General features: G+C 34.7%; 2 protein-coding genes across 5 annotated transcripts; both read left to right on the forward strand.

Annotated features, from left to right (window-relative positions):
- The first annotated feature begins 1,397 nt into the window (after positions 1–1,397).
- On the forward strand, positions 1,398–3,058 carry LOC108345090 (pentatricopeptide repeat-containing protein At3g62890). The gene has a single exon (XM_017583660.2). The coding sequence runs from the start codon at positions 1,478–1,480 to the stop codon at positions 2,954–2,956; it is 1,479 nt and encodes a 492-aa protein (XP_017439149.1). The 5' UTR covers positions 1,398–1,477; the 3' UTR covers positions 2,957–3,058.
- An 11,205-nt stretch (positions 3,059–14,263) lies between these two features.
- On the forward strand, positions 14,264–19,947 carry LOC108343913 (magnesium/proton exchanger). 4 transcript variants are annotated; one of them, XM_017582356.2, is made up of 10 exons: positions 14,264–14,436; positions 14,518–14,631; positions 14,814–15,271; positions 15,880–16,055; positions 16,453–16,571; positions 16,678–16,835; positions 16,970–17,097; positions 18,025–18,241; positions 18,357–18,486; positions 19,417–19,947. In XM_017582356.2, exons 3-10 carry the CDS (start codon positions 14,911–14,913, stop codon positions 19,712–19,714), a joined length of 1,587 nt encoding a protein of 528 aa, XP_017437845.1. In that variant the 5' UTR covers positions 14,264–14,436; positions 14,518–14,631; positions 14,814–14,910; the 3' UTR covers positions 19,715–19,947. The 4 variants fall into 4 exon arrangements, with proteins under 4 accessions (XP_017437845.1, XP_017437844.1, XP_017437846.1 ...); XM_017582355.2 differs by having other exon boundaries at positions 14,531–14,631; XM_017582357.2 differs by lacking the exon at positions 14,518–14,631.
- Positions 19,948–27,944: the final 7,997 nt, after the last annotated feature.

Raw genomic sequence — 27,944 nt, forward strand, 5'->3', positions numbered from 1 at the left:
TAATCCATCCTGTCAGTCTGCTCATCCCAGCTAGCTCATTAATTCTAGCCTTTCCTTCAGCCCAATCATCACGCCAACTCTGCCCATCTTGTCAGGTCATCCATCTTTGCTAGTTCGGTCCATCCCGACCATATTGTCAAACACATCCATTCCACTAGCCCGCCTATTCCGGTCATCTCGTCAGCCTGGTGCATCTCGGACATCAAATCCATCTCGGCAAGCCCAACCAACTTGTCCATATTGGCCATCATGGCAACCTATCCATCTTGTTCATCTTGGTCATCGCATTAGCCTAACTAGCACATATATCCTGGCTATTGCGTTAGCCCATCCATTATGGTCATCATGTCAACTTGGTTCATCTCGAGTATCCCGTCAGCTTGTCCATCTCAACAAGCTCGATCCATCTTGGCCATCCAGTCCAACTAATTTTGATTTTTTTCCTGTCACCCAAAATGTAATATTTGGTTTTTGATTTTTCTACGACGGGCTTCCTTATGATGTCAGGTTGATGCAATTGAGGAAGGCAAAAAGTACTTACCTTAAATAAAGTGAAGTGTTGTGTTGCGGGCACGTTCCAATTTTTGCAATCATGTTGGGTTGTGCATAGAGAGGATTAACGTTGACCTATTTGTTGTGGTGGTGCTTGTTAGGCTCACAGAGATGAGATGAGCTGAGAATAAAATAGTGGAAGACGGAAGGGAACTGTTCAACATTCCAATATTTTAATCGAAGTGAAGTGTTGTTGTGTCAAATCACAAGACAAGAGTAAAATTGTAAATTGTGTATAAATATAAATGATAAAAAATCATTGTTTATGACATGTGTCAATATAATAGAATGAATATTTTTAGTATTTTCCTATAATATTGTTTTCCTATATGGATAGTTTATTATCGTACTTGAAAGATATTAAAAGTATTACGATTTATATATTAGTCGTACATCACAATGCTAACATTTTCAACAAAGTTATTAGTTGTTTTGTTTCCCGCATACTATTTGTGACTAATAATTGAAGTTGTTGTTGGGTTTATAGAGAAGAATGTTCACAAAGCGAACCAAAAGGATGTTATTAAATTTATAAAAATTATATTCACACAAATATTTATAAACTCTAGAAAATAAAATAATTTATATTAACAAAGAAAAAATTTATAATAAGCTGTGTACATAAAAAAACATTTATTAATACTGATTTTTTTTATTAATAATTATTATATTAAGATAAAGAGTAATAAATTAGTTTAACGAAAAAACAATAGTATTTTGAAACTAATAAAGGTTTTACTCTCATTTGATACTAGTTTTTATTATTATTATTTTTAGAAATACAAAAAATCATTTTTATTAGGATCATTTTTTTTCCTTAAGGAAAATGCATGTATTACGGGTAGTATATCGGTTTTCTATCCAATGACTCCTATGGTGGTCCTTTAAACCGCAGGAGTATTATGGTTTGAATAGGTAACGAATAATGCATGGTTGGAGGAAGGCGATATCATATACACACCCGAGTCTTCACCTCTCCCACCCCAACATTCAATCATTCGTGTGGAACAACCTCATTCGAGCCAGCTTCAGAAGCAGAGTTGCAAATTCAGCCTTTCCTCCACCACTCTCACTCTACCTTCGCATGCGCCTGCATGCCGTGCTCCCTGATCTTCACACCTTCCCATTCCTTCTCCAATCCATCAACAACCCTACTCAAGGACGCCAACTTCACGCTCAAATCTTCCTTCTTGGCCTTGCTGACAACCCTTTTGTTCAAACCTCCCTTATCAATGTGTATTCTTCCTGTGCCACCCTTACCTTCGCCCGCCAAGTGTTCGACGAAATTACGAAACCCGACCTACCCTCGTGGAACGCCATAATCAACGCCAGTGCCAAAGCCGGAATGATTCACATTGCGCGGAAAATGTTCGATCAGATGCCTGAGAGGAACGTCATTTCGTGGAGCTGCATGATTCACGGTTACGTAACCTGTGGCGAGTACAAGACGGCGCTTTCTCTGTTTCGTAGGCTCCACACGTTGGAAGGAAGTAAACTCAGACCCAATGAGTTCACCTTGTCATCAGTGCTCTCAGCTTGTGCGAGGTTAGGTGCCTTTCAGCATGGGAATTGGCTTCATGCTTACGTTTACGTAAGTGGGATGAAAATCGGTGGTGTGATCGGGACGTCTTTGATAGACATGTATGCCAAATGTGGAAGCATTGGAAGGGCGAAATGCATATTTGATCAAATGGGTCGTGAAAAGGACGTAATGGCTTGGAGTGTCATGATTGCTGCTTTTGCCATGAACGGACTCTCGGAGGAATGCCTTGAACTGTTTGCAAGGATGGTAAATGATGGAGTGAGGCCAAATGCTGTGACGTTTGTGGGTGTTCTTTGTGCTTGTGTGCATGGAGGATTGGTTAATGAAGGAGAGAAATATTTCAAGAGGATGCTGAATCAGTATTGTGTTAGTCCTACGATTCAACATTATGGTTGCATGGTGGATTTATACAGCAAAGCTGGTCGTTTTGAAGATGCTTGGAATGTAGTGAAATCAATGCCTATGAAACCGGATGAGATGATATGGGGAGCTATGCTCAGTGGGGCTAGCATGCATGGGGACATTAAAACTTGTGAGGTATCGATAACGAAGCTTCTTGAGTTGGACCCCACAAATAGTAGTGCCTATGTGCTTCTTTCTAACGTGTATGTCAAGCTTGAACGGAGGAAGGAAGCGCGGCATTTAAGAGAGCTTATGGAGGTTAGGGGTATCAAAAAAGTTCCAGGGTGTAGTTTGGTTGAGATAGATGGCGTTTTTCGTGAGTTTTTTGCGGGGTATAATTCTCATCCAGAAATGCAAGAAATAAATAGAATGCTTGATGAGATCATGAAGAGGGTGGAAAAGTATGGTTATGCACATAATACTGGGGAAGTATTGCTTGATTTGGATGAGGAAAGCTAGGCCATTGAGGCCACCATCTCATTAGATCCTGTTTTTCTTAACTTTCTAGTGTGATACGATGCTTAAATATATTTAAATAAAATTATAGTAATTGATATAGTATTTTCTAATATTAAGTCATTATTTTTTTTCTCAATTTATTATGAAACTCCATATGAATACTATCATAAATGTTGGTATATATGTAATAAATACTTTTCCCATAAAATTATTGATATAATTTTATAATGAAGATTCAAGTCTCTAAGTGATTATTATTTATTTTAAAATTAAAGGCTTAGTTGAGTCAGATAAAGCAAAAGGTTCACTCAAGCAACATAAATTGAAGGTCGAACAAAGTCAGTCCAAGTAAAAGGACGACTCAAGTTGACTTGGACCAACGTTAGGTTGGGTTAGTCTAGAGCGAAAATCAAATCGAGTTAGACTAAACTGAAAGTCTTGCTAAGTTGGTCAAGGTCACAGATCAGTCGGGCAAAGGTCAACACAAGTCAATGTAGGATGGTTGAAGCGAATAAGCTTTGGTTGAAATTTGAGACGAGTCGACCTCTGCTGAAGATCGAGACGATTTGGTCCGAGATGTCTAACGTCAAGTCGAGTTGACCTAAACTGAAGGCTTAGTCGAGTCAGCTAAAGCAAAATGTTCGCTTGAGTCAACTTAAACTGAAGATCGAACCAAATCGACCTAGGTTAAAGAACGAGTCAAGTCGACTCAAGCCGAAGTAAAGACGACTTACTGTAGACCAAAAATCGAGTCGAGTTAAACTAAACCGAAAGTCTTGCTAGGTTGGCCCAAAACACAAGTTGGTCAGGCGAAGGTCAAGACAAGTCAATCTAGGATGCTTGAAGCGAGTCAACTTGGGTTGAAATTCGAGACGAGTCAACCTATGTTGAAGGGTGAGACGATTTGGTCCAAGATGTCTAAAGTCGAGTCGAGTTGGCCTAAACTGAAGGCTTAGCCGAGTCAGCTAAATCAAAAGGTTCAGTCAAGTCAACTTAAACTAAAGATCGAGCAAACTTGACCTATGTCAAAGGACGACTCCAGTCAAAGTCAAGAGCCTTGGGGGCAAGATTGGTACTAAATTATTATATTCTACTACTTGTCACCTACAAACTAATGGTCAAACTGAGGTAGTCAATAAGACTTTAGGCACATTACTTTGAATTGTCTTAAAGAAAAGTCTTAAGTTGTGGGAAACATGTTTGCCTCATGTTGAGTTTGCTTATAATAGGGTTTTCCATATCACAACTGATTTTTCACCTTTTGAGATTGTGTATATAGACTTAACTCTTTGACTACTCTTGATTTACTCCTTATGCGTAACATTTCTACGTTTAAGCATAAAAAAGCATAGGCTAAAGTTAAGTATATGAAGAAGCTACATGAGCAAGTGAAGGCTGAAATTGAAAAGAAAAATGAGGGTTATGCAAGGTGTTAACTCATTGGCAAACGTACCAAATCGTTCAAGTAATAAAGATGATAAGATCAAGTATTGTTTCGCAAGCGTCTCGTGTAACACTAAATAGTCATACAATTAATAATTAATCTAGACTAAAGAATAGTTCCATAATTTAAGGTTATATGCAATAACGTAAATTGATGCAAAAATAATAGAGTTGAGCTTTGGAAGTTAAAGACACATAGGAAATGAAAAAGAGTAGAAATGGTATAGATCGATATTGTTGGGGTTAGATTTCACCAACTTCACTCTCATGCATATAGAACTTACATCCTCTCCATTAAGATACTAATGCCAACCCACAAACCTACTCAAACCCTTTTCCCTTAGTAGAATGAGCCTAGGTTTTCTTATTAAGGGTTAATCCCTTGAGCCCTTAACAAACAAACTTGATTTATGAACTAGGGTTTAAGATAACTAATGGGTCAAGCTCCATTAGGTATCATATTCAAAGTCTAGATTTCAAATCATACTTTCCAATACCTAATGAACCAATCATCAAGCTATCAATGGCTATATTAAAGCAAACATTAAGAATAGAAACACAAATACTAGCATTTAATGGAAGAGGCATATATATATATATATATATATATATATATATATATATATATATATATATATATATATATATATATATATATATATTCAAAGCATTTATAAAATACAAGAGAGTTTAATGGCTACATCTATCCCCAACAAGATGAGTTTAGCTCTCCATTGTCATGGACAACTCAAGCTTACAAAATGGAAGATGGAAGAAGAATGAGATATGAAGAGGTAAAAAAGATTGCTCCCACAAGCCCTAGTAGACCTCCAAGTGCTCTTAAAATGTGTTTTCATGCCTTCAACCACCAAAAACCCAGCTTCCTTCAGGCAACAAGAAGAAATATGGTGCAACTTGACACATCATCATAAATGCCACTTAGGGTCGTGACTTTGTTGCTTAACGTTATATTTAGGAATTCTATGTTTACTCATAATGTTGACACTCAACAGTAGATGTGGCACTCAATAGTGGATTGCTATGTTGCTTTTTGTAATGTGGCCGCTCAATGATAAAGAGGTGACACTTAGCACCACTTGGACTTCATGAAATCCCATTTTTTTTTGTTCTTCCTACTTCTCTAGATTGCCAAACTCTTTAACTTGAAATAGGATCTTCCTGTCACAAAATTAGATATAAAAAATGGGGATTAGTGGTATAATTGGTTTACTGTAACCTAAAATGTAATTATTTACAAAAACAAGATAAAAGTAAGGATTAAGAAGGTTACAAGCTAGAGAAGAGTTGATTTTGTTCATAAAATGTGACTAAGATAATGGTCAAAATTAACATTATCACAAGCCAAGCTAAAAAGGGTAGAAAGAAGGTTGTCTTCCAGTAGGAGATTAGGTTTGGTACACATGAGAAAGGAAAGGTTTTCATTACAAAGGAAATCAAAGCTTCAACAAAGGAGGAATAGTCTATTCCAAGTGCTTAAACGAATCAATGACGGTTAAAATATAATGGTTTACTTTCTTACACCAAGAGGGGGGGAGGGGAGGGGGGGTGTATTGATGAAGTGTAAAAAATATAATCTTTCAAAAACTATTTCACAAAATTAGAGGCTTTTACACTTTTCTTGAATCACAAGTTAAAAGATATGCAATGCAGCAGTAAACTTAATCGAATATACTAATAGCATAATCGACTTAATAAAAGAGTGTAGGGATTAGAGAATTCAAACGCTGATTTTTATACTGGTTCGGCCAAGCCTACATCCAGTGTCCTTCCAACCACAAGAAGCAAATGCACTATAAAGATCAAGGTTTTTACAGCGACCTCACGTCAAAAATGTAAAACACCTCTCTAACCCTCTAATCTAATATAGGCAGTAAATAATACAGACACGCAGCAAGAACACCCTCTTCTGCTGTCAAACCCTTTGAGCCACCCTCAAAGTCAAGAACACAGTTCTTCTTCGTGTAATCACGATAGGGAAACCAACCAATCTTCACGATTGCAGAAATTTCTGATCACGCAGATTACACCTTTCTGTGTAGATAGATCAAACGTTCAAACCCAGCAAATCTTGCTTCTCAAGAAACCTCTAAGACTTGATCACCATGGTCAATCTCTGGTTATTGGAGCTTCTCTTTTCTCTGTAAGAAATCACAACGTTTTCTGAAAGATATGAAAGTGTTAATTGCACAAAAGTTCTTATAGAATTCAAATCAGCATCAATTTATAGTTATGCACACATCAGACGCATTTTAATCAACTTAGTAACTAATGTAGTCGAATACATCTTGCAGTTATAACAAACTAACATCAGTCAAACTTATTAATTGAATGCACATTTAATGCAGTCGACTCACAATATATGCTTGGTCAATATGTTTGAAAATATGACCATTAAATCAGTTGAGTCAAGCATTCAATCAGTTTTCAAAATAATAACTAACTTAGTCAAATGCAGATAACATGTAGTCGATTAAGTAAATTCACTTAGTACAATTTTGAAAACAGTTCTCTTCAAAATAACTCACAACGCACTTGAAAAGAGTTTGTGCAAACACTTGAGTTTTAATCGATTCATTCTATAATGTAATCGACTTAAAACTGTTTGTTTTGTCACACATTAAAGTTCAACCAAAGTGCTTGTGATTTTTCATTTCCAACACCTTATGTCATACATACATATATAGAATTACATATTAAACACAATGATATGCAATGAACAACACAATCATGTTCACAAATATGCTTATACAAATTTATCACAATAAGCAAAAGCATATAACATGTAATCATAGAACATGTAACACAAAATACTCATGTGTTATTAATTATGTGTTGTCATCATTAAAAACACAGATATTATTGAGATTGTGGGTTCAGCTAAATCAGTGCTCCCCTATCAACAATCTCAACAATGACAATGCTTACAAAATTAATCTACCCAATGAGTATAATGTTAGTTCCACCTTCAATATGTCTGATTTATCTCTTTTTGAAGGTAAATGGAGAATCTTATTTGAGGACCCTTCTCAAGAGAGATAGAATGATGGGAACGTGACCATGAGCAAGGGAAATGATCCACTTGAAGAACTTGGAGGACTTATGACAAAGGCGAGAATAAGGAAAGCAAAGGAAGCTCTTCAGCAAGTGTTGTCCATATTAATTGAAAAAAAGCCCAAGTTTCAAGAAGAAAAGACCAAGGTGGTGAATTGCATCATGACCTAATTGTAGGATGTCTTCGACAAATGAATTATAGGGACGTGACCATGAGCAAGGGAAAAATGATCCACTTGAAGGACTTGGAGAACCTATGACAAGGGTCAAAGCAAGAAAAACAAAGGAAGCTCTCAAACAAATATTGTCTATATTAGTTGAACGCCTAAGTTTCAAAGAGAGAAGACCATGTTGGTGAATTGCATCATGGTCCAAATGGAGGAAGACTAAAGCACCACTTTGAAGCTGCTTTTAAGTAATTAGTTTGTTTAAATAATGGTGCAATCCTTTGTAAGATTCGCTGACCAAATTATGTTTCGGGTTAATCAATTAATGGGCTTTAGTTTGGTTTTATTTCAAGTTGTGATAAGGGCCCAATTGACAACTTAGTTATCAGCCTTTGGTGAGAACAAAATGATGCATAGTTGAATGCTTTTGGGTGACTTTTGGTTGCCACAATTGCAGTTACAATCAACCATTAACTCTTTTGTAATTCTGATGACTAAAGCTTTTAAATAAGCTTAACCATTTTCATAAAAGAAACAAGTGAAGTTTTATGAAGAAAAAAAAATTTAAAGTTTTATCTCTTTTATCTTAGTGGGAGTGATTCTCTTAAGTTCTTGAGTGATTCAAGAATCCCTGGTTGTATCAAAGGACTTTCTCATCCTTTGTGTGTTGCCTCTCTTAGAAAGAGTGATTATTTCCTTCCTCCCTAGTTTTGTATTGTAGTTATAACTTCCGTTCTACGTGTCCAAATTAAGTGATTCTTGAGCCTAATTTGAAGTTCGAAATGTGAACTTTCACCTCGTTTTAGAATCACTCCAATTCTATAGTTTGAGATATTAACGTTTCTAAAATACTGTCAACCTTCTCACTAATTTTTCCAAATTTCGTCCAAGGTTCTAACCTTGAAGATCCTAAATCAGCTCTGGTGTAAATGGGGTTCACATCAAAAGGATTCAGACAAACCAAAGACTAGTTGTAGCACCAAAGGATGACTGATAAGAAGAGCACCAAGATTCATAAACTAATTATAAATATTTGAGAGTCCCTAACAACGTTCAGAATTTAATTTTGATGTATGTTTTGGATTCCATGCCTTACTTTTGTAGTTTTCATGATGATTTTGTTAGTGTTTGAGCTTATGATATGCATATTTGTTTAGAGTTTCTGAATTGAAATTAGTTTAGGTAGAGGTATGTCTCTTTTGATTCTTTCGTGATGCATTTAGGTTTTATGATTGAATAATGATTTCTATATGTTTCTAATTTTAATGGTTCTAGTTGTAATTAGTCACAGTAGTGCTTGTAGATTTGGCCATTGCTTTTACATTTACCTAGATTAGGATAGGATTTGATGCTTTAGTTGATTTAGTTTAGGTGTATTTTGAAGTGAAATTAGGAATGTGTCTTTGATTCTGTTCTGGATAGTTGTATTTTAGATCATGTTGCTAATATTTTGCTGATTTTACTATTTCTTCAATCAAAATTTCGAATTAGGTGTGATGCATATTGGTTGGATGAATGGTTGAAAAGTGCTAATTTAGGTTCTGGAATATGAATAAAAAATATCCAGACTAGATTTTAATTTTAACAAGATGTCTTCTTGTAAGTGTGCATTTGTGACTCTTTCATCCAAACTAATGTGCATTTGCCTCTGATTTCGGGTTCTGATTTTATATTTAGTTAGTTTCTTGGCTTTTATAATCGATGAATATACTTTATATTAGTTTATCTTATCTTATCTTATCTTAGGTAATGATTTCATATTTTCTTTTCAATTGAATGACTTTTTGAGTAATGAATCTTATTTTGTATAGATATTGATTAGGTTCTGTTATTGTCTAATTTTAAATACTGTTTCGGTTTTTGTTTCATATCACATTTCATTGTACATTTCATTTCACAGTAGTTTAGATTTATATTTCATATTCTTTTATTTCACTTTATTTTCTTTCTTTCTTTAAACAAATTTTATCTTGTTGTCTTTTTCTTTTAAATTTTCATTTCTTTCTCTTCCCACCTAGTTTAGATAATAAATAGTAAATAATAACATGACTATACTCAACACTTTAAACACACTAGTGCAGAAAAGACCTTTAACATCATCTTTTAGACGTCCGACCTTCGAATATCCAACGTAAAAAATGACCGATGACATTTTCTGTAAATAAAACAACCATATAGACGTCTGTTTTGGAGGGAACAGACGTCTAAAACCATATAGACGTCTGATGTGGGGGAACAAACTTCTATATACTCATTTTTGAAATCTAAAAAGTCACTTTTTGACTCAATTTAGACGTCAGATCCCGCAAATCCGACTTCTACAGCCATATAGACGTTCGATGTGGGGGGAACCGACTTTTATATACTCATTTTTGAAATCTAAAAAGTCACTTTTTAACTCCATTTAGACGTTCGATCCCGCCAATCCGACTTCTACAACCATATAGACGTCCGATGTGGGGGGACCGGCTTCTATATACTCATTTTTGAAATCTAAAAAGTCACTTTTTAACTCCATTTAGACGTCCGATCCCGCCAATCTGACTTTTATAGCCATATAGACATCCGATGTGGGGGAACCGACTTCTATATACTCATTTTTGAAATCTAAAAAGTCACTTTTTAACTCCATTTAGACGTCTGATCCCGCCAATCCGACTTCTACAGCCATATAGACGTCTAATGTGGGGGAAACCGACTTTTATATGGCTGCATTAAAACACTGTGAACGCGAGGTAGCAGTTACGTGCACTTAATGTTCATCATCTTCCTCGCGTTTTCTCTCTACGGGTTACGTTTTTCAGGTTTGTTTTCTCACTTTTGCACCATTTTAAATTAATTTTACTCTGATTAAATCACTCTTTGATGCATTATCTTTCATTTGAACCGATAAAAATTCGTTTTCGTTGAGTTTTGGTGTAGTTTTGCTCGTGTCCTTGGGCGGCGTTCTTGGGCGGTGATTTCCTGCGTTTTGCACTCCTCCAATTCTCTCCACTACGTTTTTAAAACCACCCAATACAAAAAAAAAAACGTACAATACATTCTCTTCAACTAAAATATAAAGTTGTAAACTCGAATCACCATGAGCCAAGAGCAACCCGAGAGGCCTCAAGCAGAAAAAAGATCCAATCAAATACGACAACGGTTTAGATGTCTGATCTATAGTGTCAGACGTCTATATAGACGTTTGACATGTATGGATTGGACGTCTATATAGACGTCTGACCTATTGGGTCAGACGTCTCATTAACGTCACCTATATAAACGTCTGACAGAAATCAGACGTTAAAAAGCCAAAATAACAGACGTCTAAAGTCTTTTCTGAACTAATGACTTGATTTAGCCAAGTCCAAGAATTGATATCTTGGTTGCCCTATGCAACATTAGTGAGGACCAATTTTATTCTGTTTTAAGCGACTAAAAAACAATTTAAAACATTGCAAAAAAGAAAAGAAGAGCACAACGTTAAACATAAAGATACGAGGTATAAACATGAGAGAGACAATGTCTAAATATGAGAGAGACTTGTGATACTATGTAAGAAAAAAAAAATTGAATGTATGTCGCATTTGAAATTTGAGATAAATATATATATATATATAATCATGTACAACAACATAATTACAGAAGATCTAATAATATAATTAAAAAAATTAATTAATTTAATTATAAAAGATTAATTACTAATTAACTTAATTTTAGAAAAATAATTTAGATTATATTTGAACAATACTTTAAATCTGGTTATTGACTTTAAAGATAACAATCAGACAATAGTTTATGTAATGATTAACCATGACACTAAGGTCGGAACAAACATAATATCATTTGTTTGCCATAGAGAAATAAAAATCATTGCGTCCGTCTTGTATTTGTATGATTTAAAAATAACGTTCCTATTGGATCATTGCTAAGTCTATGTTGTCTCGGAAGCTTGCTTGCCCAAGAACTGAGCTTCCTATATCAGTAGTCTTTCATTCAAGCACTGCAACTGAAATCTATAACTGCAACACAAAATATTGTATATGTTGTACGTTAGAAAAAGGGAGCAGTCAAGACAAGATTTTTAGAGACAGAAAAATACATTTGTTAGAAGGTTGTGCAGTACAGATATAATATTATATCTTACCTAAAAAGTTCATTCGTAAGCTTCCGTTTTTGGTAGTTTATCATCCTTGAGAGTTAAATGTTGGATCCGTTGCTACACCAAGGTGAAGCCAAAACTTAATTTAAGATCATGCATTTCACATTTATACGTTAACTTTATAAAACATTGATTATTACGAGTACAATCTATAATGACAAGATTATTATGAGATTAATATATTATGGTGAAATTTAGAATTCGTCTTTTGCTCTAAGTGAAATTTCTTGCCAGTGTCTGTCTCCACTAAATCAAAAGATCCGAAAATGAGAATTATTCGATCTTTAACTCTTATGTTGTGACGGCTCTTCGATCACGGAGAGTACAAAAATTAATTAAGCATCAAAGAATTAATAACTATTTCCCTAAATAAACGAAGATTTTAGTCCTTAATTATGTAAATACGTATTGATTTAGCTTTTATGAGAATAACTTTTGTATGTAAAAAGAATAATGGTTATATCATGTCCAAGTTTATATGATCATTTTATTATTAAATTAAATTAAATTGCAATGTTTAAGGATCTCTATGGTATTAGATAATGTAAGACTTAGAGTTAAATTATATAAGACGTGGTTTTTATTTTTATAATTTAAAAGCTAAATCAAGTTTTATTTTTATATCTTTAAGAACTAAATTACTAATAACTTATAAAGTGGGATACAAGATCATTTACACTATTTTTTTATGACGTGGTGGGGTAGTAAATACTACAAAATGTTGACAATTTGATATTGCCAAAATTGTCAGCAATTCATTATGCCACCTTGTTTAATTATGATAATTTAATTGATTATGATTGATGTAATATGTATACTTTTTTAGAAAAATATATTGCCCTATTCTCCGATAATAATAAATATCTCGCATTATTCACTTAATAGTAGCAAATATAAATCCCCTGCATTAAAACGTTTTAAAAAAAATATATAAGAAGCCTGCATTATAACTAGTATAGCCGAAGAATACAAGACAAAAGTATCTATTGAAATTGTGACTGTTAAACTATATTTAAACTATTAGTAAGAAGTGGGAACAATAAAACGGAATTACTATAAAGCAGTAGAAATTTTATAATTCAAGGATTCAAAATGTAAATGAAGTAGTAAAAATGAAGTATTATTTCACTCTTTCTAAATAGAAGACATTAGAGATAAAATATTCTTTTAAAGATATGAATGTTAATTTCTATTTCATTTTCTACTTTAAATATTGACAATTAATGTTAATACATTCGGTTTCACATCCTTATCATTAATCAAAGTCGAAGTAGGCTAGCTTATTGAAGAAACATGGCTCTTCCAAAATGTTAAAAGATTCTTTAAAATTTTATAATCTGAAAAGTATTTTTTATTTAATTCCGTATGATTTATGTTTTCCGAAAAGAATTAGGACATACTTTTTTTTATACCTATTAAGTATTTTATAAAATGATAAAAATAGTTTTTTCCTTTTTAGAAAAACTAAGGATTTTTGTTTTATTGAAGCTATTTCTTTTATTTATGTGAGTTTGAAGCTAATGATCATGAGAACATGAAAGGATATTGGTTTTAAAAGAAAAAAAATGGAGAAATGTTTTATGCTCTTAGTTTTAATTTAAATTGATGGCAAATAAGTTTATTATTTATTTACACATCCAAGGCCACGTGATTCTTGTTTCTATATCGGATGGCACGTAATTCAACTCCACGTGATTATTAATTGTGATAAATATTTTTATATTATTTCTTTCATCAATCACGCAAAATATGGACCCACAAACTTTTCGCACTGTGTTCAATATAAAGTCAAACTTTTGCCAATTGCCTGAGTTCGATTTTTAACAACAACCATTTTCAACCAAATAAAGTTTTATATGTTTTTAAATTAAAATATCTATTCAAATAATATGAGTTTATAATGTAGTTCTCCTAATTTTCTGTCATCAGTATGTTTTCTTCTTCCTGTTTTGATTCACCATCTAAACAAAGCATAGATAAAAATGAATTAAATTTTAAAAGTGTTTGACTTGAAGAAAACAGAAAAGAAATAAGAAATTATTTATATGTTAATTAACAAATAATTGAATATCGTTTAATTTTGTGTAAGGTATAGGAATATCATTTGTAATTTTAGGTTGTCTATTATTTACTTTTCTTTTATGAGTTAATATTTGCATTTTTATAGAGTCTATTTTTTTTTTCATAGTTTTATAAAGTCTACTTATATTTTTGAATTATTTATTTATTTTATTTGTAGTAATTTCCTTCTTTAATTTTTTTATTATTTAGTATTCTACTTTTATATCATCTTTTCTTTACATTTTTTATTGTCTAACCTTTATATTCTTAATCATTTTTTTCATTGTTTAATTTTTATATTTTAAAATTATTTATTATTTTTTTTACTTTTAATTTTTTAATATAATATAAAAAATAATGAAAATAAAATACTTCTAATGTGAGTTAAATGGCGTCACACCAGTTACATTTATTCATGCTTATAATTCACGAACGAAGGTGACAACGGAAGACAGAAACCAGAACTGAAGCTCCTCCACCGTTCGATACAACGTTCTGCGAAGCCACTCCCAAATCCAGATTCTGTTCACATTTCCTTTTCAACTAACACAAAACGTTTCGCCAGAAATAAAAAGGTTTCCTGCTCTTCGCCGGTACTGATTTTTCCTCTTTTCACGATTTCTACTACTTCTCTTTCTCAGTTTTTACTTCTGATTTTGATTCAAAATTCATAGTTTTCATTTGCAGATTTTTTTTAGCTCATGTTCTTCACTACTGAATGAACTCAGTAACTGCGTGCACTCGAAACCAGCTCTTGATTAGTTTTACAACTTCTTCAGAAAAAAAGAGTAACAAATATTAATTCTTTTGAATCCAAATTTACATATGCTGACTTTACTTGAAGGTTTTCATGCTGCCAGTTGAATGGTTGTTATATCTAAATTAAAAAGGGATCTCTTGTCATCGAATCAATGAAGTTACTCGATTTATTTTATTGTATGTCGTCTAATTACGGACTTGGTGTTATCAGGTCGTGTGAATGTTTTCTTGCGTCAAATCCCAAAATTGAACTGCGATTTGTAGTGACTGAGATACTCTCCGGCACTTAGCCAAAAGAGGGAAGAAGAATGATTCCCTTTTCCAGCATCCTGGGGTACGAAAAGTGTGACAGATACTTAATTTTTAGTGGAGAATCTGCCCTTGGGGATGGTTTTCGAGCATTTTTGTATTTTCTTGGCCTTGCTTACTGCTTTATCGGATTGTCGGCTATAACCGCTCGCTTCTTTCAATCGATGGAAAATGTGGTCAAGCACACAAGGAAGGTAGTGGAGGTAGATCCTGTTACTAAAACTGAAACCATTAGACATGAAAAAGTTTGGAATTACACTGTTGCGGATATTAGCCTCTTGGCCTTTGGGACTAGCTTTCCCCAGATATCATTAGCCACCATTGATGCTATACAGAACATGGGGAAGCTCTATGCTGGAGGTTTGTTATCCAAAGCGTTTGTCCTGTTCCTTTCTTACCAAGGAATATTAAAATCAAGCTTGATTTATTTTTCGATTATCATCTTGGTGAATTTAAAATTTGGGGATTATATTTCAATAAGTAATAAATTTTTGCTATTATTTTTCATGTTTTTAATCCTATGTCTTTCTACTTTGACAGACAGTCCTTCTAAAGCTTAAATTGTATATCTAGTTTTAGACTATATAGAATACTGATTCGGTATATTTTGAAGTACTCTCTTCTTTCCCTTGTAATTCCCTGAAATTTCTAAACTAATGTTAATAGGCCAAGCAAATGATTTCTCATTATTTTCCTTGTTCACCTGTGGCTATTTTCCCTGTTCAAATTGCTAAATAAATGTTAATATACATATATATGTATGCATATATATGCGCATACATCCACACAATGACTAATAGATTGTTCTAATGAGTGACTTGGGTGCATACTGTGACTTTCTTCGTTTTGAATAATATTTGATGGTGCAGTATTTGTTTTATTATGAGCTTAAATTCTTTATGGAATTGCGTAGGGGCCTTAAACTGTTAATCAATAAAATAAAAGCTTTATAATTGCTGAATATTCAGGTTTGGGGCCCGGAACACTTGTTGGTTCTGCTGCATTTGATCTTTTCCCCATCCACGCCATTTGTGTAGTAGTTCCAAAAGCAGGAGAGCTGAAGAAGATTGCTGATCTAGGGGTATGGCTGGTGGAGCTGTTTTGGTCATTTTGGGCTTACATTTGGTTATACATAATTTTGGAGGTAATGTTCCAAAATTCTATAAATAGCCATTGTTTGCTTCCTTTTTATTTTCATTAACTTATTTCTGTTTGTTTAAGAACTCTGACCTGGCCTACATTCCTCGCTAAAAGACTTCTCACCATAGAAACTGTAGTTTAACCTGTGTAAAATTTAGAGAAAGATAGAGAGAAAAGTTCTTAGCCTTTTGCGCTTCCAAGAATGTTAGATGTGGTTCTTAGGTTTACATGCCCAATGTTTATAAGTGCATTTGCAACTGCATTTCCTAAGTTAGCACTTAATTACAATCATGTGTTCCAATCAGCAAGTCAGAATAATTATTACTTTTGATACTTAAGGTTAGATAAGTTTAAAAACAACACACTTCTTGTGGGAATAATCATCAAGAAAATGAATGTAGGTATGGACTCCAAACGTTGTGACTCTGTGGGAGGCCTTGTTGACAGTACTACAATATGGATTACTATTGATCCATGCTTATGCTCAAGATAAACGTTGGCCCTATATTTCTCTACCCATGTATGTGTTTCTATTTGCTTCTTTTTTATTATATTTAACTAAAAGGACTTAAAATTCATAATTCTCTTGAATTTTTCTAGTTTGATGCCTTGTTTTTCATTTAAAGTGCAAGAGATGAGAGGCCAGAGGATTGGGTACCAGAGGAGACTCCTTATTTTCAACAGGAAGTCTATCAGAAGATGAATTCCTCTGAGATAAAGCATGTTAGTGATGAAAATCGCAACACTGTTGATATTTTTTCCATTCATTCAGAAAACCCCACTGGTAGTTCTCCCACCTAAATGTAGTAAAGTTTGGTTTGACTTATCAAAATGCTTTCTTCTCCTGAAGCAGCTTGTTCAGCATTAGAAACATCCTGAAATGTCAGCCATCTTGTGTCCAAATTTTGTAATTTGCAGATCCATTGTGTGTCACAGTACCTCAAACAGATGATGAGGCTGAAATTTTGGACAAAGCTAAGGAAACAATGTTGGAGGATACCCACTTGCTTACAATTTGGAGACAGCAATTTGTGGATGCACTGAGGGTACTTTATTTTATGTTGCAAGTGTATCTTTAAGGTTAAATGGTGATGTCATTAAGAACCACAGCCTAGCCTTACTACATTATCAATTTGACATTGTTGAGATCTTGAAGATCCATTTTTTTCATAAAACTATTTAGAGCAAGATCTTATTCTAACATTGTTACCGAAGCTGTAACTAACTGATTCGGTCAATCAGGTAATTTCTATGATTTTTTGGATATGAAAGATTTGGATATGGGCCTCTTGTATTCTCTTGCGATAGTGCGATTGATATTCTCAGATATACCCACATAAATGTCACAACAAACACACTTTGTTTGACATAGTTAAGTTTAACCTTTATGTTCTAATGTGTTCTTCAATGAATGAATTATATGCTTGTTTTCTGTCAATAAATTCACTCTTTTTATTGAAAATCAATTGAATATAAAATTATTTCCAGCCCTGAAGCACAAAGAAAACAACAATAAGCAGGGGAAAAAAATGATGAATGACCCTCAAGGTTTTCAAAGAAAAGTTCAATTTGGAGATCATGCCTGCCTCCTGTCTTTATGTCACACTTTTATGTTTTTCCACCTGATAATTCCCGTAATTATGATTCCATCATCCTCCCATGTCGCTTTTTCAGATTCCTTGAATCATTTTATGATCCTGCACTATCAAATGACATGCAAAATTATAAAATGAAAATTCTTAAATAGTCAAGCTGCATATTAGTAGATATATCCTTATTGTTACTTTATGTAGTCATAAATTTTAGACATTATTTTAAACTTTGAACTTGATGCTGAAGTTAGGACTTGGATAAAATGATTATTAATGCATTGCAGAAAATATTGTGAACCTTAATGTACTAACAAATACTGCTTATGAAAATTTAGAACAATATATTATCAATATCTGAAGTCTGATCTCTGATTTCAACAGTTGAAGAACCCAGAAGCAAAAAAATTAAAAAATACGTATCTCCTCCTAGCTCGAATTTTCTGGCAATTGCTGCTTTTACCATGGAGATTTCTTTTTGCTTTTGTTCCTCCTTGCCAAATTGCTCATGGATGGATCTCCTTCATTTGCTCCCTGCTTTTCATCAGCGGGATAGCTTACATTGTGACTAAGATCACAGAACTTATAAGTTGTGTTACAGGTTTCTTTCTCACTCGATGATATTCCTGTTCTCTTCTTTGCAGATCATTATAGATCCAAAGTAGTCTTTACAATTCTCAGTTTTGCATTTCTAAGTTTTTTTCCCTCTTTGACAGGAATAAATGGTTACGTGATAGCATTTACAGCCCTAGCCAGTGGAACCTCGTGGCCTGATCTAGTGGCAAGCAAGATTGCCGCTGAACGTCAAAAAACTGCTGATTCTGCAATTGCAAATATCACTTGCAGGTCATTGCGACATTCACCTCATTCTATCTTTAAGAATCGTTCACATGTCATCATTACATCATGAATTGCCTTAACACTTTTCTTGAATTTACATTAGTACTTATTCTTGGATGCTTTTGATATTTTACACTCTAGTAGTTTATAACTTGATTTCTCTAAAAGAATGTTATTATCTCAAGAGGTTCAACTCCTCATTCGTGTGATTATGTGTTTCTAGCATCTCATCAGATTTAAAACATAATTTGATTGATATTGATTATGTTTTTAGTACTGATATTGTGGACTGGCTTATGGAAGTTCATGAAATATGTGTGCATCATGTCATGCTATAGATGAAAATTGAAATGTTAATTGCAAAAAAAAAAAGATTATCTTAAAGGTGTCCTCTAATTCTTGAGGGTTATGAACATAGGTAGAGTTACTTTCTGAGAAAAACTTCGATCGAAGGCACCAACACATGTTTCTTAATTGACAAATGTCTATCTATGAATAAATCTTTTGAACATAACATATTTTTCCCATGAAGTTAATTTCATAAATTAAAAACCTTAGATATCCATTTTCATGACAATTAGAAATAACTCAGTATGTACAAGGAATAACCCAATAGAGCAGAGATCACAGTTATACATATTCTTTATTCACTTTGTCCTTGCAAAGCCTTCCGGATACTAGGAAATCTTGCATACTAATATAGTAATGCTTGTATTGCCTTCTAAATAATTAAAAAAAATATATTTTCTTGGATTTCAGATTGAAAGTTTACTAGTTTGTTATATGTTTTTTCTCTTCTATTTTTACACCCATCTGAATCCTGTATTTATGAAGCATAGGTGAAATATCGTTTTCTTTTATGGCTAGCCAAATCTTTTTTGTATGAAGTTCCTCTATAAAGTTGGTCACTGACTTCGTTATTTATTCTTTTTGCAGCAACTCAGTGAATATATATGTTGGAATTGGTGTTCCATGGCTTATTGATACTTTGTACAACTTCATAGCATATCGAGAACCTCTCAGAATCCAAAGTGCAGGGGGATTAAGCTTTTCACTGATTGTTTTCTTTTGCACTTCTGTTGGGTGTATATCAGTTTTGGTTTTCAGGCGTATAATTTTTGGAGCAGAGCTAGGAGGGCCTAGGCTCTGGGCATGGATTACGTGTGCTTTCTTCATGTTGTTGTGGATTATCTTTGTTGTACTATCTTCACTCAAGGTTTCTGGATTCATTTAGAATTTCATATAAAAATATTGAGTCAACACCACATTGATATATGAAAGATGTGTGTGCCTTCGAAAATAGGTTTTGAATAAAAAATTGGTTTAATCCTTTCGGACATCCCTATTTGTGTAGGGTTGTCTCAAATAAGTCCTCGTATTTATTTTTATCTCAATTAGGACCCTATTTTTGTAAAATTGAGTCAATTGGAACCTTGCCGTTAATTTCAATAGACGACGTTAAATTTATTGAGTCGTGACATGCTGAAGAAGCAAATTTTAATGACGTGGCACGTGGTTGTGTAACTTATTTTATTTCAAGTTTTAAATAATTAAACCTAATTTATACTATGACTGATAACAAAATAATTAACCTTAATCTTCGTCGCCACACCCCTTCAGAACCTTGTTCAGCATTTCGTCACGCACGCTGCGTCCTCCACCAGCTTTAGCACCTTCTCCACCGCTGCTGCTTCCAGCTCCGCTTCCGCTAACAGCCTCGCGTGAAACCACCATCTTCTACAGTGGTCCACGCAGAACTCCCTCCCCGAGCCTCTGCACGCCATCCTCCTCCACAACAAGCATCACAACATCATTCACGCCTAGCAATGAGGCATCTCATTGATCAGGGGATCCATGAACTCCACCCTTGGGTTCTTGAAATCTGCGTGTAGAAAAGTTGGTTAGCCTCGGTGATGCAAACCAAGTCGTTCCCCCAAAACGCGCAATCTGCAACGTTGTCCTCGAAGCACTCTTTTCCTAGAGAGAGGTTAGGTCGCCGGAGGAAGAGAAGAGAAGAGGCGGCCGCCGGAGGAAGAGAAGAGGCGAAGCTTGCGGAGGGCAGACTCGGCGTGTAGCTGGACGATCTTGGAGTCGTCACTGATGACGGCGACCGGGCCGCCAAAGGGCGCAACGACGACCTTGGTAGTAGCGGTTGTAAAGGAGCTGCCACTCCCCAACGACAGAGACATTGGACATTGAAGGGGTGGGAAAAAGAGGGCAATGCAATTGATAGGGTTAGGGTTTGGAATTGAATCAGAGAATGAACATTGATCGATTGCGGAAGCGGTTCAGAGGAATTGGGAAGAGGAAAGTCATATACTTTCTTCCTAATTTCTTAGTTAAGTGTTAAAAATGTGTAGTGTGACATGGGATTTGTGTACTTTGTTCCTAATTTCTTGAACGCTTGTCCCCAAGTTCCACTTCTTGGCCTCCAAAGGCATCTTGAAAGGTGTATTCTTTTTAGTTTTCTCTGTCTGGTTGAGCTTCTCAATTCTTTGGGATGCACTTTCCAATTACCCAACATGAAGAGGATTTACTGTTTAAGATTTGAAGATTCTGGAATATATAAACCCCTTATGTTGTATTGAATGAACGGAATTGAGGCACTGGTTGCTGATTGATATAAAAGATAAAATACTTTTTGAATGATCTGTGTGAAATCACTGCAACTTCAAAAACCCTAACAGGAAGAGGACACCAAGGAAGAAGACAATGCTTTAAATTTCACCTAATGCATAATTAAATTCCACCTAATACAATCTCAGTGCGCCACGTCATTAAAATTTGCTTCGTCAGCATGCCACGACTCAATAAATTTAACGCCGTCTATTGAAATTAACGGCAAGGTTCCAATTGACTCAATTTTACAAAAATAGGGACCTAATTAAGATAAAAATAAATACGAGGACCTATTTGAGACAACCCTACACAAATAGGGATGTTTGAAAGGATTAAACCTAAAAAATTTATACAAATGAGTCTTTAAAAACTTTGATCTTCCTGAATATGAATCTTTCCTTATCAAATATAAAGAAAATGTGGTCGTATTTTGAATATCAAATGCTTATAAAAAAATTATATCTTAGATAAATTTTTAAAGACTTTCAAATAAGGTCACGTTAGGCATTACTATAAATTTTGATATATCAGCTATACTGACGTGTTAAAGCTCATTAATCATTTGAAAATTTACTAAAAAGAATACAAAACATGAGAAGATCATACCAAACTTATGATAAAAATTACATTTCATGAAACATAAACAAATTATACTTATTATGAAAAATTTAAAATAAATACATGGAGATAAAATATTAAACCACTTATATTGTTCATTATGAATTAAAGCTAAATTAGTTAACTTAACAAGACAATGACTTTCTTCACGAAAAACATGAAAAACTCTGAATTGTATATTTTTACAAAAATTCAAGCATTGATGTCATCTCCTCTATGACTCCAATAAACCATTTGTTGATCCAAACAAACTAAAAATCATCTCTAACCAAACCCTCTCAAAACCTTCCCTTCAAACATGTTCCAAAGCATAAATAACTCCTATAAATTTAACATAAATAAAAGTCTGCACCATCGATATTTATCTTGAGCCAATTAGCGGATACAACTTTCCATATCACATCCATAAATGAAATCACTCTATCTTTTCTAGTTTGAATATTGACAAATTTTAGCACCAAAAATTTAGAGACAGTATGATGAGGCATGTAAAGAGATGAGGTCTAAAGAACCATTGGTCCACTATTATTGGGAAAATACAGACCCTAGCAAATGGAAAGTTTATGTGAGGAGAAGGAAGAAAAGTGTAACATCCCAAAAATATAGTTAAATCTATATATCTAAGAGTCATCACATCATAATATTGTAGAACAGTTTATGTAAAAAAAGTTAACTTACAGTTATCCACAAAATAACTATAAATTTAAACTTTACAAAAGTCTACCCTAGCTGCAAAACTATGTACATGACCGAGTGGTCTATACATAATATATTTATATGACTGAACGATCCTAGACTAAACCACTGGGTCCTCACCGTCCAGCGCCTGCTCCAGAGAACCCTCGCCTCCCTCTGCTCACACCCACAAGGTGATCATTGCAAATAAAGAATACCGAATGGGAAACATGAACAAGATAGAAAAGAAGGGTATGCTAGAGTAATTTAATTGATTACACTAATCATGAAAATAAACAAATACATAAGCATGTGTCAACCGAGCATTTCAAGCATACAATGACCGACAATACATTACAGGCAATGATCGAACACTTGACTTGACCATCCAGATTGTATGAATATGTAACTTGGGGCCATTCGTGCACCCGGGTGATGTAGTAACTGGATACCCTCAGCTGCCACCCGGGGTTAGTCCGTTATAACTCACATACAACACCCTATAGGCTAGGACCTCCTGCTATTCTCACCACATGACCTACCCATCTCTACTTGAGACTTGGTAACCATTAGAATGTTAGGATGAACGCCATGGATTTCGCTGTCCATATTCATACTTTACCACCACCTTGATAACCAATTACTGAGACATTCCTCCTTGGAATTCTCTTTCACATCCATATTACAATTATCATACCATACTTTCACTTGACACCATTATGATAATGCATACATAAGCCATCAAAGCAATTGGAACAATTAATTAAAATAACACACTAGAATAAATATAAATATAGGCCGAACAAAAATTACCAAACACATATGAATAAGACCGAACACCTTGTGAATGTTGGAGACCGAACAGTCAATACTAGGTACAGCTGAAGAGAGGGCCGACCACTATTAATGACTGAGAACTAGAGAATTCCGAGTACCACAACATGACCGAATACTACCACCAGGTCAAGTACTAAGTTAGACCAAACGCTTATGGCTTAGGCCGAACACTTAGAGTTGATACCAAATACTAATATAAGACCGATTACTAAAATATCACAGAACGGTCATTAACAGGTAAGGCCCATCAGAGGCCGAACACAGTTAAGAACGAATACTATTACGAGATCGAACACTATGACTAAACCAAATACTATTACGAGACCGAACAATGGTGCAAGACTGAATACTAATGTAAGACCGAGGACTAAGGTTAGACCGAACACTACTAAGAGACCAAGTGCTAGTACAAGACCAAACACTACTAAGAGACCAAGTGCTAGTACAAGACCGAGCACTACTAAGAGACCACCCACCCACCTAAGACCGAACGATCATGAACGGGTAAGACTCTAAAGGGACCGAACCTAGTTAATGACCGAGTACCTGAACATGGCCGGGCGGCCAATTAGCGCATGGCCGAGCGTCTACAGAATGATGAACACGCTAGACTTTACCAAAACTAAACATTTTTCCCAACTTCTAATCTTCCATACATGAATCATATATCAATTTACACCTATCCAACGATACTTAAATCTTCCTAACATCATTCTAAAGAGTCTCATACCAGATTTCACTCCAAATTCTTCATAATCAACAACTCAATGACCTAAAATCTATTTTCCTACTTTTTACACATTTTAGAGGTACTTAAAGGTTCTAACATATCCAATTACACTTTCTCAGACTCTCCTCACTGACCAAATTCACTTCCAACCCCAAACTCTCATTTTCACCTACCCACTTCCTCAAGATCAGAACAGGCTGAACAGTTATGCAGAGAAACTCCAACCAGTTCACAGGTTCCAGCATTTACAAATTCAACACAATTCAATCAAACATTAAAGTGACACACATTCAACCATCCAAACAGTAATTTCATACATAGAAAATCACAATTAAATTAACTAGCTTCCCTTACCTCTTAGCTGAACTGAACAACTTCTATCCTTCTAGAAAATTTGTTTCAACCTCAAGAAAATCCTACGAGCACCTATGAACCACCGATTGGTGAAAGAAGACCAACCGTAGAACCAAAATGAAATCAGGAAAAGAAGAAGGAGAATACGGAACACATGCAAACAGGATTGTTCCTTGCATGCAGCAAAACCAGAAATCACTAAAACCAGAGAACAAAACTTACCAGTTCTAAACACTAAACCAAACGGTGAAACAGGAAGCCCTTGACGCCAGGATCACTTAGGGTGCCTCCTGATCGTCAAACAGATGAGCCACCGGTGATAATTTTTAGAGTGAAGGGAGAGGAAGAGTAGATAATAATGTTTTAGAGAGATGAAAAGTATTTAGATAATGAATCGAGTGTTTGAAATTTCTTTTTATACTATTGGCTTATTTTAACACAAATTGCTCGGTCTCATTATTTTAATATATCTATCTACTCTTAATAGGCTATTTTCTGGGTTCTTACATTCTCCCAAACATAAAAAATTTTCGTCCTTGAAAATTCGCTTATCAGATAGAAGGAACAACCTATTCTCATCACATTCTCTAGTACAACCACCTATTTTGACAAATATACTACTCCCCATAACCTGACTAACATGAAAACCTTGCCTCTGTGTTAAAATGCCCTTGTGATCAATAATGTAGATTTGGTCTAGCCATCATTCTCAAAACAAATCTGAATCTCTAAACCTCAATTAAGAATCTTTCCTTCACATAATCCATTCTATTGTGTCTGCCACATTACTAACCCCGCTTTTATCCTCCGCTAATCTTGAATTCAATTCAACTCTTGACTGATACTCTTTTACCTCCTCTTGCTTCTTTTAAGAACCACTATCCCACTGGCTTGATCAACACAACTTCTGATTTTTCTACCAACTGTTAACACTCTTGATCACCCTTAATCCCCACCATTCTGATGCCTGCACATTGCTTTCCTGATCTTCACTCATGAGTAACATAGTTTCCAACTATGCTATCGTATTACCAAACTAGAACTCTTATCCATTGTCGTGAGAAAACCATCTTGAGCACTCCATCTTTTGTTCTTCAACTTGCCAACCCAGCCCATACTTGGATCTATATCATTCTCAACTTAAAATCACTAGCTTGATCAGTAATTATCCACCTTAAGATACCTCTCAAACTAGGATTTATCCAACCGCCCTAGTTGAACCACTTTGAGAAACTCACCAGTTATAATGCTTCAACTATACTAATGAGTTCTCTTCACCACATTCTCTTTAGACAACTAGCCTTCACACTTTTTCAAGCAACTCTTATTCTATACCCTTATCAACCAACAACCTAAACCTTCTTGTTTGTTCCAACCACTGCTAATGCTTATTCACCTCGAGACTGACGCTACAACTTGAAACCAAAACTCAGTTTCTCTTCTTCATCACATTGACCCACTTTCCTTGTTCAACGTCCAATAACACTTTATCATTTCAAAGTTGACATTGCAGATTAAACTGTAGGCTCACTTGTCTTCTTTGCCTCTTACCAAATTTTTCCATATACTTTCACTTAGAACTTTTGAAGATCACCACACATTCTTAACTCAAAACAAACAACAACATCACTACCTTGTTAACGAAACTCACTTTTCATAAACCACTAACCCAAGTTTAAGAAAGCGCTTCTCACATGCCACTTACTAATAAGAACCTGCCCACTAACATCCGCTACGCTATTCTGATTCCATACTTCCTTACTCCTCTGTTTACCAGATACTCTCTTCACACCAATTGTAACCCGAAACGATCCCTCTTAAGAACCTCCTTCAAAACTGCTATGATCTGGTAAAAACCCTTAGAACTCTTCTCCTCCGCAATAACCTTATCATTTTATTTCCTCAACCTTGTTTCTATTCTATGAAAACGTACTCCCAAAAGCCAATTCATTCTACCAAAACTCATACTAAATCGTTTCCATTGTTTTTCTACTCCTCTCCCGAGATTCATCAAACTTGTAGCTTTCCTTTGTAATTACACTGAGTCCAAAACACTACGCTCTAACAAAACTTCCACCTTCCTCTTGTACTACACAACTTCAACAGGAACCATCCATAAAGATATTACTAACACTGGCTATATTTTAGACACCACTCTAAAGTGAACTCTACTTCACCAAATTATAAAAATCCCACACTTATTGCAGAACACCAATCGAAACCCTTACACCAAAAATATCTACCTTCTCATCTCTAGTTATCCTTGTTAAATTCTTCTGACTTCCACAACCCTTTCTCTTCACATTTATAACTTGATCCATTTCTAAAGCATAACCATTGGTTCTCCTTCTTAAAACACAACACTTCTTTTGAAGGCCATAACCACCTAAAAACGATTTGAAACAATCAAACCTCTCTTATGATCACACCTCAAACCTAGGAAAGAACAACATCATATCTTCTTCACTTGCGTTCATGAGACATCCTGGATTCCCATAAGAATTGCTACCATCTTTTGCTCAACTACACTTGATGCATCACCCTCGCTTTCCTTCCTTGCCAAGAAATCACTTCCTATAGAGTTCAAACCTGAGCTCTTATATCGACTCCACAAATGCCACATCACTTAGAATTCTTCATGTACTCATTAATGCCAACGTAGCTTACAACTTTCTTCCAGAATCACCTTCCTCAACTCAGAATCATAAAAAATACAAAACCCTGCCTCTAATCCTCTGAACCTCATAATACCCTTAACTTTATGAATCCAACAAATGCATCATCTTCATCTGCAACACCCACAACTGACGCTCTGAAATCACCTGCAATAATCTATTTTGGAGGTCAACTAAAAGGTGTTGGAATCATAGAAAGTCGGTTTGGGTACAGGTTAGAATTTCGATTAGATGTAAAAGTCAACACCTTAATCAATCACAATTTAACATTCAATGAACTCCTAATTGATGACAAATTTATGAACACCGAAAACGGCGCCACACACTTGTTTATCAATCGGCAAGTGTGACCGAATCGTTTCAAGTAATAAACTCGGTAAGACCAAGTATCGTTCTCCCAAAGGACTCACGGCCTAGTTTAGTTATGTGATTCGTTGATTATTTAAGACTTAAGAACGAAATAAGTGGAGTTTAATATGCAAAACATAAAATAAACATGTATGCATGAATTTTATCAATGGCTAAAACAAAATACAAACACTTCAATGGAATATATGGATAAGTATGTTGTTGGGGTTATAAATTTCATCTTATCCACTCTCATATACTTTAGGAATTCAACATTCTTTTCATCATTGTTAATGCCACTCTCTAAATTACCTTGCAAGAAGGCCTATCCCTAATTACGAGTTCATACGATTCCTAGCATTCCTAATAATTAGTTCTTTTAGTGCAGGAGCTTAACGGCAACCAATATACTATTGGGAGAAATTCCCCGGATCTAGACTTCCCCGTACGTTCCCGTATCGACAAAATCAATAATCATGCATTGAATGAGTTAAACTAAGCAAGCATTGAGCAAAGAGGAAAAACCCTAACTAATGATGAAAGAAAGCATAGGTCTTAAATATAAGATGTAAAAACAAATTCCATATATGAGAGTTTCACAAGACTAC

Source organism: Vigna angularis, chromosome 3, assembly GCF_016808095.1.
Source record: "Vigna angularis cultivar LongXiaoDou No.4 chromosome 3, ASM1680809v1, whole genome shotgun sequence".
Classification (NCBI taxonomy): domain Eukaryota; kingdom Viridiplantae; phylum Streptophyta; class Magnoliopsida; order Fabales; family Fabaceae; genus Vigna; species Vigna angularis.

Coding starts and splice junctions, on each gene's coding strand:
- LOC108345090 (XM_017583660.2), top strand. CDS start 1,478: ATGCATGGTTGGAGGAAGGCGATATCATATACACACCCGAGTCTTCAC.
- LOC108343913 (XM_017582356.2), top strand. CDS start 14,911: ATGATTCCCTTTTCCAGCATCCTGGGGTACGAAAAGTGTGACAGATAC. Junction 16,056..16,452: donor GGTTATACATAATTTTGGAG/GTAATGTTCCAA, acceptor AAATGAATGTAG/GTATGGACTCCAAACGTTGT. Junction 17,098..18,024: donor AATTTGTGGATGCACTGAGG/GTACTTTATTTT, acceptor TGATTTCAACAG/TTGAAGAACCCAGAAGCAAA.